The 14,962-nt window shown below is 39.8% G+C and overlaps 2 protein-coding genes across 3 annotated transcripts; both read left to right on the forward strand.

The window, feature by feature from the left end:
* The first annotated feature begins 95 nt into the window (after window positions 1–95).
* Window positions 96–10,595, forward strand: usp40 (ubiquitin specific peptidase 40). 2 transcript variants are annotated; one of them, XM_026305948.2, is made up of 31 exons: window positions 96–786; window positions 888–955; window positions 1,034–1,147; window positions 1,707–1,871; window positions 2,068–2,214; window positions 2,440–2,583; window positions 2,774–2,902; window positions 3,127–3,243; window positions 3,361–3,468; window positions 3,596–3,796; window positions 3,934–4,069; window positions 4,279–4,360; window positions 4,505–4,676; window positions 4,784–4,868; window positions 4,953–5,023; window positions 5,111–5,502; window positions 5,579–5,729; window positions 5,846–5,906; window positions 6,388–6,441; window positions 6,661–6,749; window positions 6,935–7,021; window positions 7,123–7,159; window positions 7,356–7,420; window positions 7,602–7,676; window positions 7,764–7,985; window positions 8,203–8,321; window positions 8,401–8,466; window positions 8,608–8,818; window positions 8,956–9,048; window positions 9,151–9,245; window positions 9,502–10,595. In XM_026305948.2, the coding sequence occupies exons 1-31, from the start codon at window positions 591–593 to the stop codon at window positions 9,608–9,610; spliced, it is 3,861 nt and encodes a 1,286-aa protein (XP_026161733.1). In that variant the 5' UTR covers window positions 96–590; the 3' UTR covers window positions 9,611–10,595. The 2 variants fall into 2 exon arrangements, with proteins under 2 accessions (XP_026161733.1, XP_026161724.1); XM_026305939.2 differs by having other exon boundaries at window positions 97–786; window positions 3,931–4,069.
* Window positions 10,596–12,115: 1,520 nt separating this feature from the next.
* Window positions 12,116–13,214, forward strand: fabp7a (fatty acid binding protein 7, brain, a). The gene is made up of 4 exons (XM_026306235.2): window positions 12,116–12,266; window positions 12,477–12,649; window positions 12,729–12,830; window positions 13,077–13,214. Exons 1-4 carry the CDS (start codon window positions 12,194–12,196, stop codon window positions 13,125–13,127), a joined length of 399 nt encoding a protein of 132 aa, XP_026162020.1. The 5' UTR covers window positions 12,116–12,193; the 3' UTR covers window positions 13,128–13,214.
* The last annotated feature ends 1,748 nt before the right edge of the window (window positions 13,215–14,962 follow it).

Genomic DNA, 14,962 nt, shown 5'->3' on the forward strand with positions numbered 1-14,962 from the left:
AATTCAATTAAGCTACACTTAATGTGTCTATTTGTACTGGCCAAGTAATGAATTGATCACTTCTATTTCCCTTCTTAGCGTTTAGATTAAGCTCCTCTGATACTACAAGTACCACAATGCACCTCGAGGTTCTCTGGTAGGAAGAAACATGGCTGCGTACTGTTCACTGACGGTATTTTTATTTACGTTTCGTTTATTTGTTTCAAGACGAGCCACGAATGAAAGAGTCAGTGTCAGGAGCTATACCGAGTAACAGTTCAGTTACAGCAGCTGTTACTATTTCGACAAGAAGACGCCATTTTGCAGACAGCCTGATTTTTTTTTTCGTTTTAGCATGGGTATCTTCCATTAATCTGACTCTTGTTAGCGTGCTAAACTAACCAATCAATAATCGAACCTGAACATACACCCAGGACTAGTCGCTATGTTTAGTCCCGTCAAGTCCTCTTATTTCAGAGTTAGTCCGGCCATTGTCAACAGAGAACTCGGCAAGACCAAGATGAGATAGCAAGAGGGCACACGGGAATCACGGAATACCAGGAGGCTGAGCCCGGCATAACAGACAAAGCGGAGTAAAAACCTCATACAGCATGTTTGGGAATCTATTCGAGGAAGAGGAGGAGGGAGGCTTCTCTTCAAATCCCTCCAAAGGAAGAGTTGCAAAGGGGGGAGATGAGCCGCCTCCACCCCGAGGAAGAAGCAATCTGTGCGGCATTAAAAACCAGGGAGGGACCTGCTACCTCAACTCTCTGCTCCAGACCCTGCTGTTCACCCCCGAGTTCAGAGGTAAGAGACTGAGATCCACCTGTACTGTGAATGACCAAAGGGCCAGTATCGATTCAGTTAATCATGTAATTCATCAATTAATCTTTGGCGTGTCTGTGCAGAGGAGTTGTTCAGTTTGGGGCCAGAGGAACTGGGATGTCTGGAGGATAAAGAGAAACCAGGAGCTAAAGTGAGTATAGGAGGATGCTTGTATGTGTGACCGCTGATGTGTTTGTGAAGTGTCATCACGGTTTTCGTTTCTCTTCAGGTTAGAGTGATCCCACTGGAGCTCCAGAGACTGTTTGCCAGTCTGTTGTTGGTGGACCAGCAGAGCGCCTCCACAGCTGACCTCACTGAGAGCTTTGGCTGGAACAGCAGTGAGGTCAGTGTCAGTGAGAAGGAGAAAGATTACAGTCCAGTAACCTGACCGGAATCCCATTGTTTTGTGGACTCCTTGCAGCTATAGTCATACAAAATAAACACACAAAAAGGGATGAACAGAAAGAACAACACAGAATTTACCACAGGACACTTGAGGTCAAGCATGTGGATACAGTAATGTGATTAAACCTCAGCCAGAGCTCTAAATCCATCAAAATGGAAAGTGTAACTTAATCCCTGGCTGTGAGAGGTTAGAGTGACTTTGCACTACGCAAATGAAAAGTTTAAATTAAAGAAACATATTGTGTCCAAATCTCTAAAAAAAAATACCCATTTTAAAGAAGCTTTTCCAATGACAGTAAAGTGATGCAATGAATTCTACCCAACATAGTGAATAAGTGTTCCAAGGTTACTTGCATTGTAAGTGATCTGTTGACAGCCCCTGTTTTCCACAAAGTATTGCTCAATAAAACAATAAAAAATTTAAAAAAAATTCAGAAGCTTTTAACAGCTGTCTTTTTGCCTCTAAATCTGTCCTTTTTGTTGTCCTACTTTCTCAGGGAACAAATCAGCATGATGTGCAGGAGCTGAATAGGATTCTGTTCAGTGCGTTGGAGCACTCTCTTGTGGGCACCGCTAGTAGTACATTTATCCAGCGACTCTATCATGGGACCATTGTCAACAGCATTGTCTGCAAGGAGTGTGGAAATGTCAGCCAGAGACAGGTGTGTCCTTGTGTTTCCGGCGTGCAGGGGGCAGCAGCCTCTCTGACATCGCTCCTTCATGGAGATATATTGTCAACAAATAATGTTGGGGATTTTTGGTTTTTGGCACAGTAAGATTTTGTAAGACTGACACTATATGAGTTAGCCTAGTGATGGTGTGCTACTAAGTGTAAATGTTTGTTTCTGCCTTATTTAGGAGGACTTCCTGGACCTGACTGTGTGTGTCTGTGGTGTGTCTTGCCTGGAGGAGGCTTTGTGGAACATGTTCGTAGAGGAAGAACTATTTGAGGGAAATAACCTGTACCGCTGTGCACAGTGTGACAGGCTGGTCACTGCTGCCAAGGTCAGCACCGGCATTCAGACCATGTCGAAACCTTAAAGGTTATAGTAAACTTTAGGAAAATATTGGCCACTTACAACAAGTCTTATGCTAATATGTAATCGATGAAAGGAAAAAAAAAAACTAGACATGGAGAACTTCTATTTCCATTTTACTTTTTACCTTCAAATATATATATTTCTGCTCATTCTCACTTTCTTCTGTGCTATTCCTCTTGCTGTTCTTCAGTCTGCTAAGCTTAAGAAGCTCCCTCCATTCATGACCATGTCTTTACTGAGATTCAGCTTTGACTTTGCCAAATGTGAGCGATACAAGGAGACAGGACGCTACAGCTTCCCCCTCACCATTAATCTACGGCCGTTTTGCGAACAGGTACTTGACAGGTTTTAATATTCTGACCCAATGTCTTTTTAGATGACACACATTGAAAATAAACATTTTTAAATTATCGTTATTTTTGTATTGTTTTATTTTGGGTTCTAAGCTTAGGCCTATCCTCATCTTCAGTAACTTTGTTAAAGGTGTTTTGAGAAATGGACTATGAACTTTTTCTCCTTTACAGGCTGATGGGGAAGACTCTGATTACTCCTATGAGCTGTTCTCTGTGATTATTCATAAGGGCGGCTGCTATGGAGGCCATTACCATGTTTATATCAGGGACATTGACCAGCTCGGTCAATGGGAGCCATCGGTGAGAAACACAGAGCATAGGATAAGAACCAAACTAATGAGCAGTTATTAGTTGTACTTGTACCATGCCAAAGTGAGAAAGGATTTAGTTCAGAAAAAGCTGATAACTAATACTCATACTGGCTGTGTTTTTGTGTACTAAATCGTCAGCAGTGTAAAATATGCTAGCTCTGTGAGCCCTGAATGTGTGCATTAGGAAAGACAGCACCTGTGTCTCATTGTCAGGAGGAGGAATGCAAACCGAAGACTCAGAAGAAAGTCAAGGAGGAAGTCAAGGACGTATGTGAGCCAAAAGTTCAAGAAAATGACCCCCTCTCTGTCCTCAGTACTATTATTGCCCAGGTACAGCAACTGCAGCTTTATTACTTTGCTCATTTTTATATTAATTTTAATGCAGACGTGTCAGTGTGTCTGGCTATAATATATATATATAATTTTTTTTTTTTTCTTGACTGCTAGGAGCCATCAAAGAGTGTCCTGATGGACCAGCTGGGCCAGAAACTTATGGATAAGATTGGTTCATCCTGGAACAAAAAGTTCAGAAAACACTATGGTCCCATAGGAAAGGTAGTTTGGGTTTCTTAGTTTATGATTGCTGGTGTACTTTTGGGCTTACACTAGTTTGTTGTGAATTCTTCTTATTTCCTCTGGTCAAGAATAAGTTTTCATTACATTTTTTCCTTTTCTGATATAGTTCCTGCAGTCCCACAATGACGTTTTTCTGTTGGTGTCCAATGGTACTCGAGTGGCACTGAAGGCCAACCTGCCAAGTCCTGTGACTGAGCCATCTGGCCCACCAGATCGGACCACTAACTTTGATCGTTCAACAGCTCCAGAAACACAAGCTGCTGAACAGCAGCCAGGACCAGACCAGAAGCCAGAGCCTGAACAAGAGGTACAATGGAACAGTTACACTTTAGCAGGAATTCAAGGTTTAAAATTACATTGATCCAGTGTTAAACCTTACTGTTGGACATCATGGGATTACTTTGACGCCTGTTTCTCACGGTGTATCTTCTTGTCTGTCAGCAGGGTAGCCACTGGTTTGATTTTAATGATTGTACGGTGACCTCCATCAGGGAGTCTGACATAGAGAAGCAGTTCCAGGGTAAAGAGAGTGCATACATGCTGTTCTACAGAAAAACACAGCTGCACAGGCCCAATGAAGGTAATGGACACTGTTTTTCATTTGTAATGGAAAAATTCTATCTGCCTAAATGAAAAAGAGATAAATGGAGAGCTGATTAACTGAAGAAAAAAAAAAGTTAAGTAGGTTTATGATGAAAAGTGTCTGTTAAGCATTCATTTAATTTTGTTATCTTAATTTTGGAATTTATCAAGAAATCATATTGTTTTTTTGTTTTTTTACATTCGCAGCTTTGAACAATCCTCAATATAAAGTCCCTTCTCACCTTATCCAGATGGCTCAGGAGGAAAACATCAAGATGCAAAAAATGCGGTAGACTTGAGCAGTTTACACATGTTCATCGGTTTTTACTTTTTGTTGTTAATTGCGTCTGACAGTTCAGTCATAGCCTAATGGTTCAGTAATATCTACAAAAATAATGATATATTAAAATCAGTGTCAATGTTTCTGTTATAGTGAGAACTTTGAAGCCACCAATAACACAGTGGAGCTGCGTCTGCACCTGGCACCTTGTTATAGGCTGGAGAATGGAGCCCTGCAGCCAGCCAACAAAGAACAGAATAGAAGCACAACCCTCAGCTTCGACCGCAGAAAGACTGTGGGAGACCTGCGATTAGCTATTTATCAGGTAACGTCATTCCCCAAAATACCAATTATTGTGTTTTATGTGTGACAAACAGCTGTGAAACATAATGGTAGAAATAAGTTTATGTTATATGTGAATTATATTTTCAGATGCAGGAATCCTGGGAAGGGGACATGGCTTTGACTCTGGCCAAGAGTCTTCCAGCAGGTTTACACCTCTACAATACTCTCACAGGTGAGACCAAAATACTTAGGGAACAGTAAAAATTATAATTTGTACATGTCCGTAACTACATTCTGGGTGTTTTTCTCTTTTCAGATGACACCGTCTCTCTCTACAGTGCAGGCATCTACACAAACTCTGACCTGTTTGTATGGAACGGCAGAGAGGTGAAGGAAAGCACAGTCCATCAAGAACATCCTCAAATGTCAAGATCCAAAATCACTGAATCTTTTGCTGGTTTTGTATTTCTTCAGGTTTGTGGTGCAACTATCCTCACTGGAGCTGAGTGGGAACCAGTGCTGCTGACTGTGGTTCGTCCCTTTGTGGAGGCTGGGGATGGAGTGGAGTGTGAGGAGGGCAAAGAAGGTTTTGAAAATGGAGGGCCAGGGCTTAAAAGGGAAGCAAGAGGTTTTGCAGGTGGTGCAACTCTCAGGGAGCTGAAGGAGGCACTGGGTGAGTCTGTGGAGAGTCTGCTGTGCCAGGAGCACAAGAAAGGAAAGATAGCAGAGCAGGGGGCAGGAGAGGGAGGTGGTGCAAGCGGATGGAGGGTGTTTCCACCCGATGACATGCAGCGGACACTAAAGGAGCTGTCACTAAAAGATGGAGATGCACTGTTGGTGCTGGAGCCACAGTCATTTGACAGCAGGTATAATCCTCTACGGTGCATATACATATTGTTTTCTTTATATGTGCATCTTACAACTGTCTTTGTTAACTTTTAGTGTGTTCACCTTAAACGGAGATGTCGTCACCGTCACTACACCGTCAGACTGCCGCTGGCTCCAGGTGGAGTTTCGACCACATGGAGGACGAGCTGAAGGGGAGAAAGAGGAGGAGAGGAGGAAGATCAAGGTTCCAGCCACAGGAAATATGGTTGGTCATTTTTGTACTGCTGGATTTGCTCTAATTTCCTTCTCTTTATCTCTCCATTCAAATATATAATTATTTTTCATTGTGAAGTTTAAAGTTTAATATGCATCTGTCACCAGCTGCTGTGTGAAGTAAAAGAGAGAGCCATAGAGGAGCTGCAGCTACAGGAGCAAACCTCAGGCAAGATGCTCACTTGTATCTGCAAAGGATTTTCAAGTTTAAGCTACTTCAATTTATGTTTGCATGCTTTTTTTTTTTTTTTGTTTGTTTTTTTTTTTGAATGTGTTTACATTTTCATATGCTTGCAATTAGTAAGGGTTTGCATAAAATGCCATTTAATTTTGCTTTATTTCAAAAAGCTGTCTAAATTACTAAGTGTCAAAATATCTGAACATTATTGACATCCTGAAAGTACACATTATGGTGGAACTGTTATTTTGGATTGTACAGGTCTAACAAAGCTGCCATCAAGTTTTTGTGGTTAATACTGAACAAAAAGATCTGAATCTCTATTTGGGTTAATATAGAGGATATTGATAAACTAAAATATGCCTTTGATTGATCACAAAAAACATCTTAGTACATACTAAATTTCTTTCTCTTTACAAGTTTAGATGATTAAAATGAGTAATTAATCTGTTATCTCTGTCTCACTGACCAGGTGCACAGTACTGTCTGAGACAGGTGGACTGCACAGGGAAACTCTTTCCCCCAGGTACTGTGTCATTCATTCCCTGTGGATGATTTTAAATGAGCAGATTACTAAGAGCAGGAAATCCCCCTCGTATCTTAAAAAAATATTGATACACATTTCTTTACACTGTTTCCCTGTTACATGTTAAGAAGGTACTCCCCCTGCTTGTAATCATATTGCTTTGAAGTCATAGCACACACTTATTGAAGTGCATTTGTGTTACCCTGGTTTACTGAACAGTGTGTGAGGAGTTGAGTGTTCGGGATGCAGGAGTGCGGCTCATGACCACACTGACTCTCTGTCCGGGAAATGCCCCTAAGGCCTCACAGGTGTGTCTTTTTATTTCAGCTCTTCAATAAAACCTTTGTATCTGCACCTGCATAGGTTAGAGTTACAGAGCCTTTAAGTGCCAGTAAACCTGTCCTATCCTACATTTTGAAATAAATCAACATGAGGAATAAGAATCGCTGAAAATATTTTATTGATGTTTGACAAGTTTCTTTCTGATTTGCAGCTTTTCTTGCACTTCTCTGTGGGCACAGTGCCCTCTGCTGGCTTGGAAATGGACATAATTGTTGAGAAGACATGTACTGTCAAAGAGGTGAGGACAAAACTATTCATTGACTTATTTTGTGAAATACTTAAAAAAAAAAAAAAAAATTCTTACATTATGTGTGTATTTGTTTTTATTATTATTTACAGTGTCTAAGGGCAATGTTGGATGCTGTTGGACTTGATGGTAAAACTGCAATTTTTTTTTTTTGGGGTTGTTTTCCTGATGTGTGTAACTTGTATGTGCTGTAGACTCAGCTGTTGCTCATTGTTTATGGAGAGAATTACTTATGCTGCTTTTGTGAGACCAGACTGTAATTTAACAATGTGGTACTCTGCTACAATATCTGCTTGTCAGCTTCAGTTTAAATGTGTGTTTGCAGGCACCTGTTGGCATTTGAGGAGGCTCGACTGGTGTGAAGAGGTTGGAGAGCCACTTATAGATGAGGTTAGTGGCTAACTGTAGTGTAGGCAATATGTCAACCCTAAATCAAACAGTGTTTAGTGGGAAATGTTTTGCACCCTTACTTTCAAAACAATGAATGAATGACTAAAAAGACTTGTCTTTTTTTTTGTTGTTAAATGACTAATTGTTACAGCTTTGTTTTTTTTTTTTTTTTAATTTTCAGGATGCTTCTCTGTTAGAGCTGAAGATCAGCAGTGGAGAGACATTAGTTGTCACAGAAGGACAACTGCCTCCCAAGGTACTTAAATACTTTGACTTAACCTGTAGATTCATTATTATTATTAGGCTACTCTGCTTAGCTGCTGTTGTATCTTTTGTCTGTCAGGGTTTTCTCAAGTTGTCTGTGTGGCTGTACCTGGATCCCCAGAACACAGAAACAGATTTTAATCATACTGCCCCTAGCCATGCTGAGGAACTGGAGGTTGTGACCGCAGGTGAAACATGCAGTCACTCCGCTCCTCTATGTGGCAGTAATATGGCACAACTGAAAAGAGTAGGACAGGTGGAGATATCAGATGAGGCCACACTAGAGGATCTTAAGACTCAGGTAGAGTATACAAAATAAGAGCTAATTTTTGTTTTCTTTTTTTGGAATTTTAGTGGTTTGCAGTACCTATTAGTTTTTAAATGGTATAATGCTGGTTCCTGTACATTCCAGTAAGCTTTAGAAAGTTCTAATTGCAAACGAATGTCTTGTTTTTTTTGGTTGGGACTGTTGGAACAATGATGCTATGTGATTAAATAATTTTCTTGTTTTGTACTAGGTACTAACACTGCCTGCTCTCCAAAATGTGTGTGCACCAACCACTGCATTTTTGCGTGTGTGGCAGCTGGAGGGACAGAGACTTGCACGAATCCTCAGAGGACAACAGCTTACACTCAGGTTTGTCCATTTTTTTTGCCAGTCTTGTAACTGATGGCCATTAGGTTATTAAAAAAAGTTCTTTGTTTCTCCTGATCAGGAAATTGAAGCTTACGAGTGGTGCAGACCTTTGTGTGCAACAGCTGCTGAAAGAGGAAGATCTTGGGTAAAGTTTACAGTGTCAGATGATATAACGCCTTAAGTAGCTCACCATAAGTGAAATAATTCACAGCTTATTTCACTTAATCTCTTTCCTTTCACTTGCTTTTGTGATCCATTTTTCTGTTTTGTTCCCTCTTTTTCAAAGCCCTAAGGAGGTGCTGCTGCATCTTAAGATGAGAGTACCAGGAGAGAGATTTTACTACCCTCCAGAGGAGCTAGTCTGGGATGCTTCCCGTGACTCTTCCCCTCGCTCCCTTCGCACTTGTTTGGCTGCACACTATTGCCTCTCCCCTGACTCTCTACTTCTGGCCAAACACCATCCAGACAAACACAACTGGGAAGAAATCTCAAACTGGGTAAAATTAGAAAAAGAAGGAAACTGTTGGCTACATGTATATATGAATTCTCATGCTGAGAAGCTGGGAAGGAAAATGGTAAATTGTCTTGTTCTTGTATGTGTTCCTCATTAAGCTTTGTGTCTTTTTACTTTCAGAGTCAGCAGGCTTCCAAAAAGAAAAAGAAAAGAGCTGAATCACTACTGGCGGCACCATTCCACCTCAAAGATGGCGACACAATTGGCATCAAGGTTTTTTCAAAAAAATAAATAACTTCTTGTTTTAAAATGAGTCAGTTTTGTTTTTGAAATTTTGTTGAGAAACACTAATGTATTTTTGAATATTCTTTTCAGAATCTTTTGATCGACAACAACAGGGATTTCATGACCCTGGAGGATGAGCTGGGCCAGCAGAGGCTCAGGGAGCAGGCAGAGGAACGCAGGAAAGGGTGGGACATCTTCACTTTGGAACACGCAGCTTAGGGGAAAATGCTTGCTACTTTATGTAATACATTTGGGGTTTTGGATTTATAAATGTTACTGCTTGAACTATCTACAGTTAAAACAAAAGTCAAGCTCGTCTGCAGTATTTAATTACTGGCATCAGCATCATGGCTGTGAAACCGCAAAACGATGGCCATTCATTCTGTATATTCTTACTGTTATGTGACTTGTTAATCAAATGTATTTCTCTCTTACCTTTAGAGGGCAGGCTGCAGGCTCTGATGGTGCTGGACTGCACAAGAAGGCTGGGCACACCAAATCCAGGAAACCAGAAGTGGCGCTGTCAATCAATGTGGGGGTATTCCGATAGCTACGTGCTCCCACTATGCATGGACAAATCAGGACTACAGTGCACACACAAAAACACACACACACACACACAGACGCCACATTGCAGTCTACTTGACATTAGTCTTGTGCCTTTTTTCTTTTTAATTGATTTTATCCATACATTTTTTAAAAACCTGACAAAATCAAACCTGAATTTTGGTCCTGCTTTCCATTTTTTTTTTTTTTTTTTGTTAAACAGAGGAAGAGATGCACTTTCTTTTTTGGCTCTTTGACTTGAAGTTTTGTAACAACTGGTCCTAATTTACATTATTTCTACACAATATCATGAGATTAAATTGCCTTAGTTTAAATTTCTTTTCCCCTCTGTAAGCTTTCAAAATTATAACCACCACACATCCCCTTTAACTCACTGAATTGCTGGGGTTTTTTTGTATTTTCTGAGATATATTCACAAAACTGTTGACCTTCAGGAAAACATTTTTGCTGTGTGGATCGGTAGGTAATTTGTAACCTTATACTGTATCATTTTAGAAAACAGTTTCTTGTTTTTCTTTTGCTATTCCAAGCCTGCTGTGAAATACTGTACTGAAGCATGCGCTAACTTGAGTTTCTATGTCACACAGCTGTCTATAAACCACATAGCCATCAGAGTGAAAGTTTTATTATAGCTTCTGGATTTTTTTTTTCCCTTAAACTGTCCAGTACAAGAAGCCACAGCAGTAGGAAATTACCCATTGCCATTCATATTATGTTTTATTATAAACCTGACACTGTGCACCATTAATAGAAGTGTTTATCTGGCTCATGGGCTGTATAGATGGGTTAACTTTAGGTACATAATGGGGAGGAGAGATGGGCCTTAATATTGAGAAGCTTCAGTGCTGCTCTGTCTTCCCTACCTCAGTCTCTACCTCTCTCATGCTACCTCTGATGCCCTGTCATTTTTTCCTCAGTTCTTCCTGACATTCATAGTTTTATTTTCCTAACCCTAAACTGTTGCTCTGCTCTATTACAGCAAAATACAGTTAGAATATTTACAGTGCGTAATATTTTGGCTCTAGGCACTTTTCACTTTGGGTGTGAAATGACATGAAATGCAGAGTAAAAGTGCAGATTGTCTGCCTTTTAAATTTACTCATAGTCAGTGAATGTTCCTGGACATTATTCATCTTTTTTAAAGCTGAAAATGAACAGCACACAATCTTCACTTTTACCTCAATCTGTCATTTCAATTGAAAGGAATTGTATGGAGCAAAATCACCTTTGCTATTTAACCATTTTTTGATTCTAGATGATCTTACTGTTCCCTTCTGCTCTAGTACATATAATATGAAGTGACATTCAAGTGTTTTCTGTCCTTATGTTGAGCCCTGAATTTCTGCGATTTTCTAATGAGGAATAATTTTCATTTGCATGCACTACATGTGAAGTTCAGGGAAGTAAAAACAATTTACCTACCATAATTTCTGTTAAATGGTGACAGAATAATTATGTTACTGTATGAATTTTGATATGTTTTTTGGGGTAATTTGATTTTGTTAAAGGATTTTCTACACTGCTTCATGTATTAATCTGGACTTGAGTAGTGCCAAGGAACTGCAAGCAGAAATTAAGTCTTTTTTTAATTTGTTTGATGCAGATGTATAAAAAACTGTTATACTTAGCAATAGTGAATTTTCTTTTTGTATCATGTACCTTTTACTAGTCTTATTGATTACATCTTTGGTGTTATTGGTAAGGACTGATCTACTGTATTATGGCAGTGGATATCTGTTTATATCCATGGAAGACTGTATCTGGAGAAGTATTTAACGAACAATAAAGGTAAATAGTCATTGTCAATTATCTTCTGTTGAATCACTGAAATATACTTCACCTGGTTTCCACACAATTTCATACAGAGTCAAAGTTCCCAGAATCCTGTGACTTTCGCTCCTGGCCATTGGCTTATCCTGTGAAGTATTTTCAAATCTGTTTGGTGGATTGGCAAAATATTTTCAAATAGACTTGTTTCAATCCATCTTGGATTTTCTTCAGGTCAGAATTCAAGGTTCACCTCACAGAATAGATGTACAAAGCAATGCATCAGAAAATAAAGTGATACAGTAGAGGAAGATAGAAAATAGACATGTCCCTTACTGTGACCTGTATTAACTTAGGTGATCCATTTGTCTTTAGCATGATCAGGTCCAAATCTACGAATTTTAGTTTATGACTACATATCTGCAACACTAACGGCATTCCCGTCATCCTCAGTTGGATTGATTAGTGCTAATTAGGAGGTATTGGAGCACTAACCCATTTGTATGTGACTTGGTACAAAATAATTACGGTAATTATTTTTATCGTCGTTTATGTTCACATAAAGCGATAATCACACACTTGTACCATTGATAACTCAGTCACACAGAACGTTTTAGAGCGGACCAATCAGAGATCACGAAGCGTTTGCTATATCCAATCAGCTTTCACGCTGCGGTTTACGCTCCCGCCCCCATTACGGTATTAATTTGGCAGGGGAATAGATTTTAGAGTTTACTTCAGGAAGAGCAGAGGCTGCCCGACGGTCTGACCTGGACAAGTGACATCTGCTAGTGCCAACATGGTTGATGCTTTCTGCGCCACATGGAAACTGGTGGACAGCCAGAACTTCGATGAATACATGAAGGCACTTGGTGAGCAGGTTTAAACTCATTTCTTAAAGTGTTTATGCATTGTCTTCCAAAGAGATTTCAAAGTATTAGAAACAAAGTTCTCGACTGCTGGATACACTTACTCTACAATTATTACTGTAACAATTAATAGTTATATTTTTTTACTATTATAATAGTTACTTTTTTGCCATGCATCAGTGAAGAGTCTAAGAGTGCAGTGTTTTTTGGCAGGTATTGGTTTTGCCACAAGACAAGTTGGCAATGTCACCAAACCCACAGTGGTGATCAGCAAAGATGGGGACAAAGTGGTGCTGAAAACACTGAGCACCTTTAGAAACACTGAGATCTCCTCCAAACTGGGAGAGGAGTTTGACGAGACCACACCTGATGACCGACATGTTAAAGTAAGGAGAGTAACAATGCTGAGTATAATCACTGAAGAATTGTCTGGGCTTGTTTTATATAAACTGTTTCTCCTTGCAGTCTACCTTCACCATGGACGGAGATAAACTTGTCCATACTCAGAGGTGGGATGGCAAAGAGACTAAATTTGTCAGAGAAATCAAGGATGGAAAAATGGTCATGGTAAGATGAAATAACACCTGAGGGTACATTTATCACTTCATTTAGCCCTTTGTGCCATAAAGGTATTTCTTGAAAGGTGCTACACAAATAAACTTGCACAATCTTTCCTCTATAATTGTGCAATACCTAGTCTCTTATGATCCAAATGGATTAAAGATTACACCCAGTATGCAGGATCTAGACTCTGCATTAAAATAACTAAGAAACTGCTGTCATGTAATATCTTTTTCCATTTTCTGCCTCCAGACTTTGACATATGAAGGAGTCCAGGCAATACGCACCTATGAGAAAGCCTAACTTCACCACTCACATGAATGAGAAAATCATCCCAATCAACAAGGTGTTTTCCTTTTTTTTTTTTTTTTTTTTATATATATATATATATATAAAAAACTTTTTATTGCGTACATTGATTTGCACTTGTTACTAGATTAGTTAATGTTTTGGAAACTCTTTTATAAAACATTTTGTAAGAAATTCAGACTGTAAAGGTCCTGAACTCTTTCATTCTGTGTATTACATGAGAAATGGAAAAAATAAACTTCTTAACTAAACCTTCTTAATGTCTGTAGTCTTTTTTTTTTCATTTAGGGTTTTCATTTTCTTGTAACTTTGAACGTGGTCATACATCTTTCGTCAGCTATATCACAAGTTGTGGGAACAGTGCAGTCCCTGTGATGGGTCGGTTCCAGGTGACAGCTGCAGGGTGACAGTGCAGGCCAGCGTGCAGCAGCAGCAGCAGCCAGTGTGACCACTGAGCTCATGGCAGTGAATGTCCTCTAGTAACCCCCAGATGGTCAGAGACAGGGGATGGAGGGGGGGAGTGATGTCACTCGCCTCGGGATAATCCGGTTAAACTTGTGGTGTCATTACGTAGAGGCATCACGCGATGGTGCGGACCAACCATGACTGAATGCTGCTGCTGGCACGACAGGCGGATGATAAGAGAGGACACTGTGTAGGATGTGGACAGTTTGAACTACTGACCGTTCAATATCGGATTGATTTAATGTCTAAAAATAGTGAGTCAATAAACCTTTGTCCAATTGGTGGACTTTACATCTTTGATATGAATACACAGTTTTAAAGCTCATGTTTGTTTCCATTAAAGTTCCATCCATCCTCAATCGTTCCTATATTTCAGGCAGCTAGTCTCCCTGTCCTGCACTGTGAGCTGTGTGCAGCCTACTGAACACTGTGACTAAAAGTGGCCATTCTTCCCATCTCAACACACAGGCTGCCAAGTTTTTGACCACCTCTGAATAGTATGTTTCACAAAGAAACCGTGGTAACTGGAGTGGAACTCATTTAACCACTGCCCACTGAATTAATCTGAATCAAAATCTGTCCTTATGCTCCAGTTATAGTATGGCAAAATTTGCCTCTACTTGCAAAACATTTACGTAAGTATTTGCAGTGAAAAGACAAGTTCAGGCGGGTTTAAGGCGAAATGTTCACAGTGGCACAATCAGAAAAAAGATACTTATTGCATTTCATGTTGGAGAAACTGGAGAGATAAAAGTTTGGTGTAGCTTCTTCTGTCCTTGGTGCTCTTCTCAGAAGCACAGCAGGATTTTTCCTGTGTGTCAGTGGTGTAAGCTAACCTGAAGTAACCCCTCTCTGGCCTCATGGAAATACAGGGTGAAGACTAAACTATCTCTTGTATATCCTCTTTAGTTAAGTTAGTCTTACATCTATTTTTAATTCAAATGGGCATATACTCATCAGTGCTGTAAGCTACAACTGAGGACACAGTATTTGAAAATCTCAATAATTTAATAACATGAAAAGTAGATTGTATTCTATTAGTAAGCTTTTTTAGACTGCCGATCAGACTTTTAGGCTAATTATATAAAAGTGTTATCCAATTTTCTGCAGATTTGGCCCAGATCAGCTATTTACACAGTATTTAACCCATTAAAATTTTGGAGCTATCAGAATTATTAGCCAACATCCCCCACCAAACTTCATAAAGCTGATAATATGTGTAATGTTTGGGCTATCAAAAGCATTTGGACTAGGGGGGTGTCATGATAACTGAGTGGTATCAGTGGGTGCTCCATGTACTGGGGAGCAGACTACGCAATAGTAGTGGGTCAAGTTCAGTTACACCAACCTCTGTCTCCAGGATA

Source organism: Mastacembelus armatus, chromosome 22 (assembly GCF_900324485.2).
Source record: "Mastacembelus armatus chromosome 22, fMasArm1.2, whole genome shotgun sequence".
NCBI classification, from domain to species: Eukaryota; Metazoa; Chordata; class Actinopteri; order Synbranchiformes; family Mastacembelidae; genus Mastacembelus; species Mastacembelus armatus.

Coding starts and splice junctions, on each gene's coding strand:
- usp40 (XM_026305939.2), top strand. CDS start 591: ATGTTTGGGAATCTATTCGAGGAAGAGGAGGAGGGAGGCTTCTCTTCA. Junction 4,677..4,783: donor TGCGATTAGCTATTTATCAG/GTAACGTCATTC, acceptor TTATATTTTCAG/ATGCAGGAATCCTGGGAAGG. Junction 8,819..8,955: donor GGGAAGAAATCTCAAACTGG/GTAAAATTAGAA, acceptor TTTTACTTTCAG/AGTCAGCAGGCTTCCAAAAA.
- fabp7a (XM_026306235.2), top strand. CDS start 12,194: ATGGTTGATGCTTTCTGCGCCACATGGAAACTGGTGGACAGCCAGAAC. Junction 12,267..12,476: donor TGAATACATGAAGGCACTTG/GTGAGCAGGTTT, acceptor GTTTTTTGGCAG/GTATTGGTTTTGCCACAAGA. Junction 12,831..13,076: donor AGGATGGAAAAATGGTCATG/GTAAGATGAAAT, acceptor TTCTGCCTCCAG/ACTTTGACATATGAAGGAGT.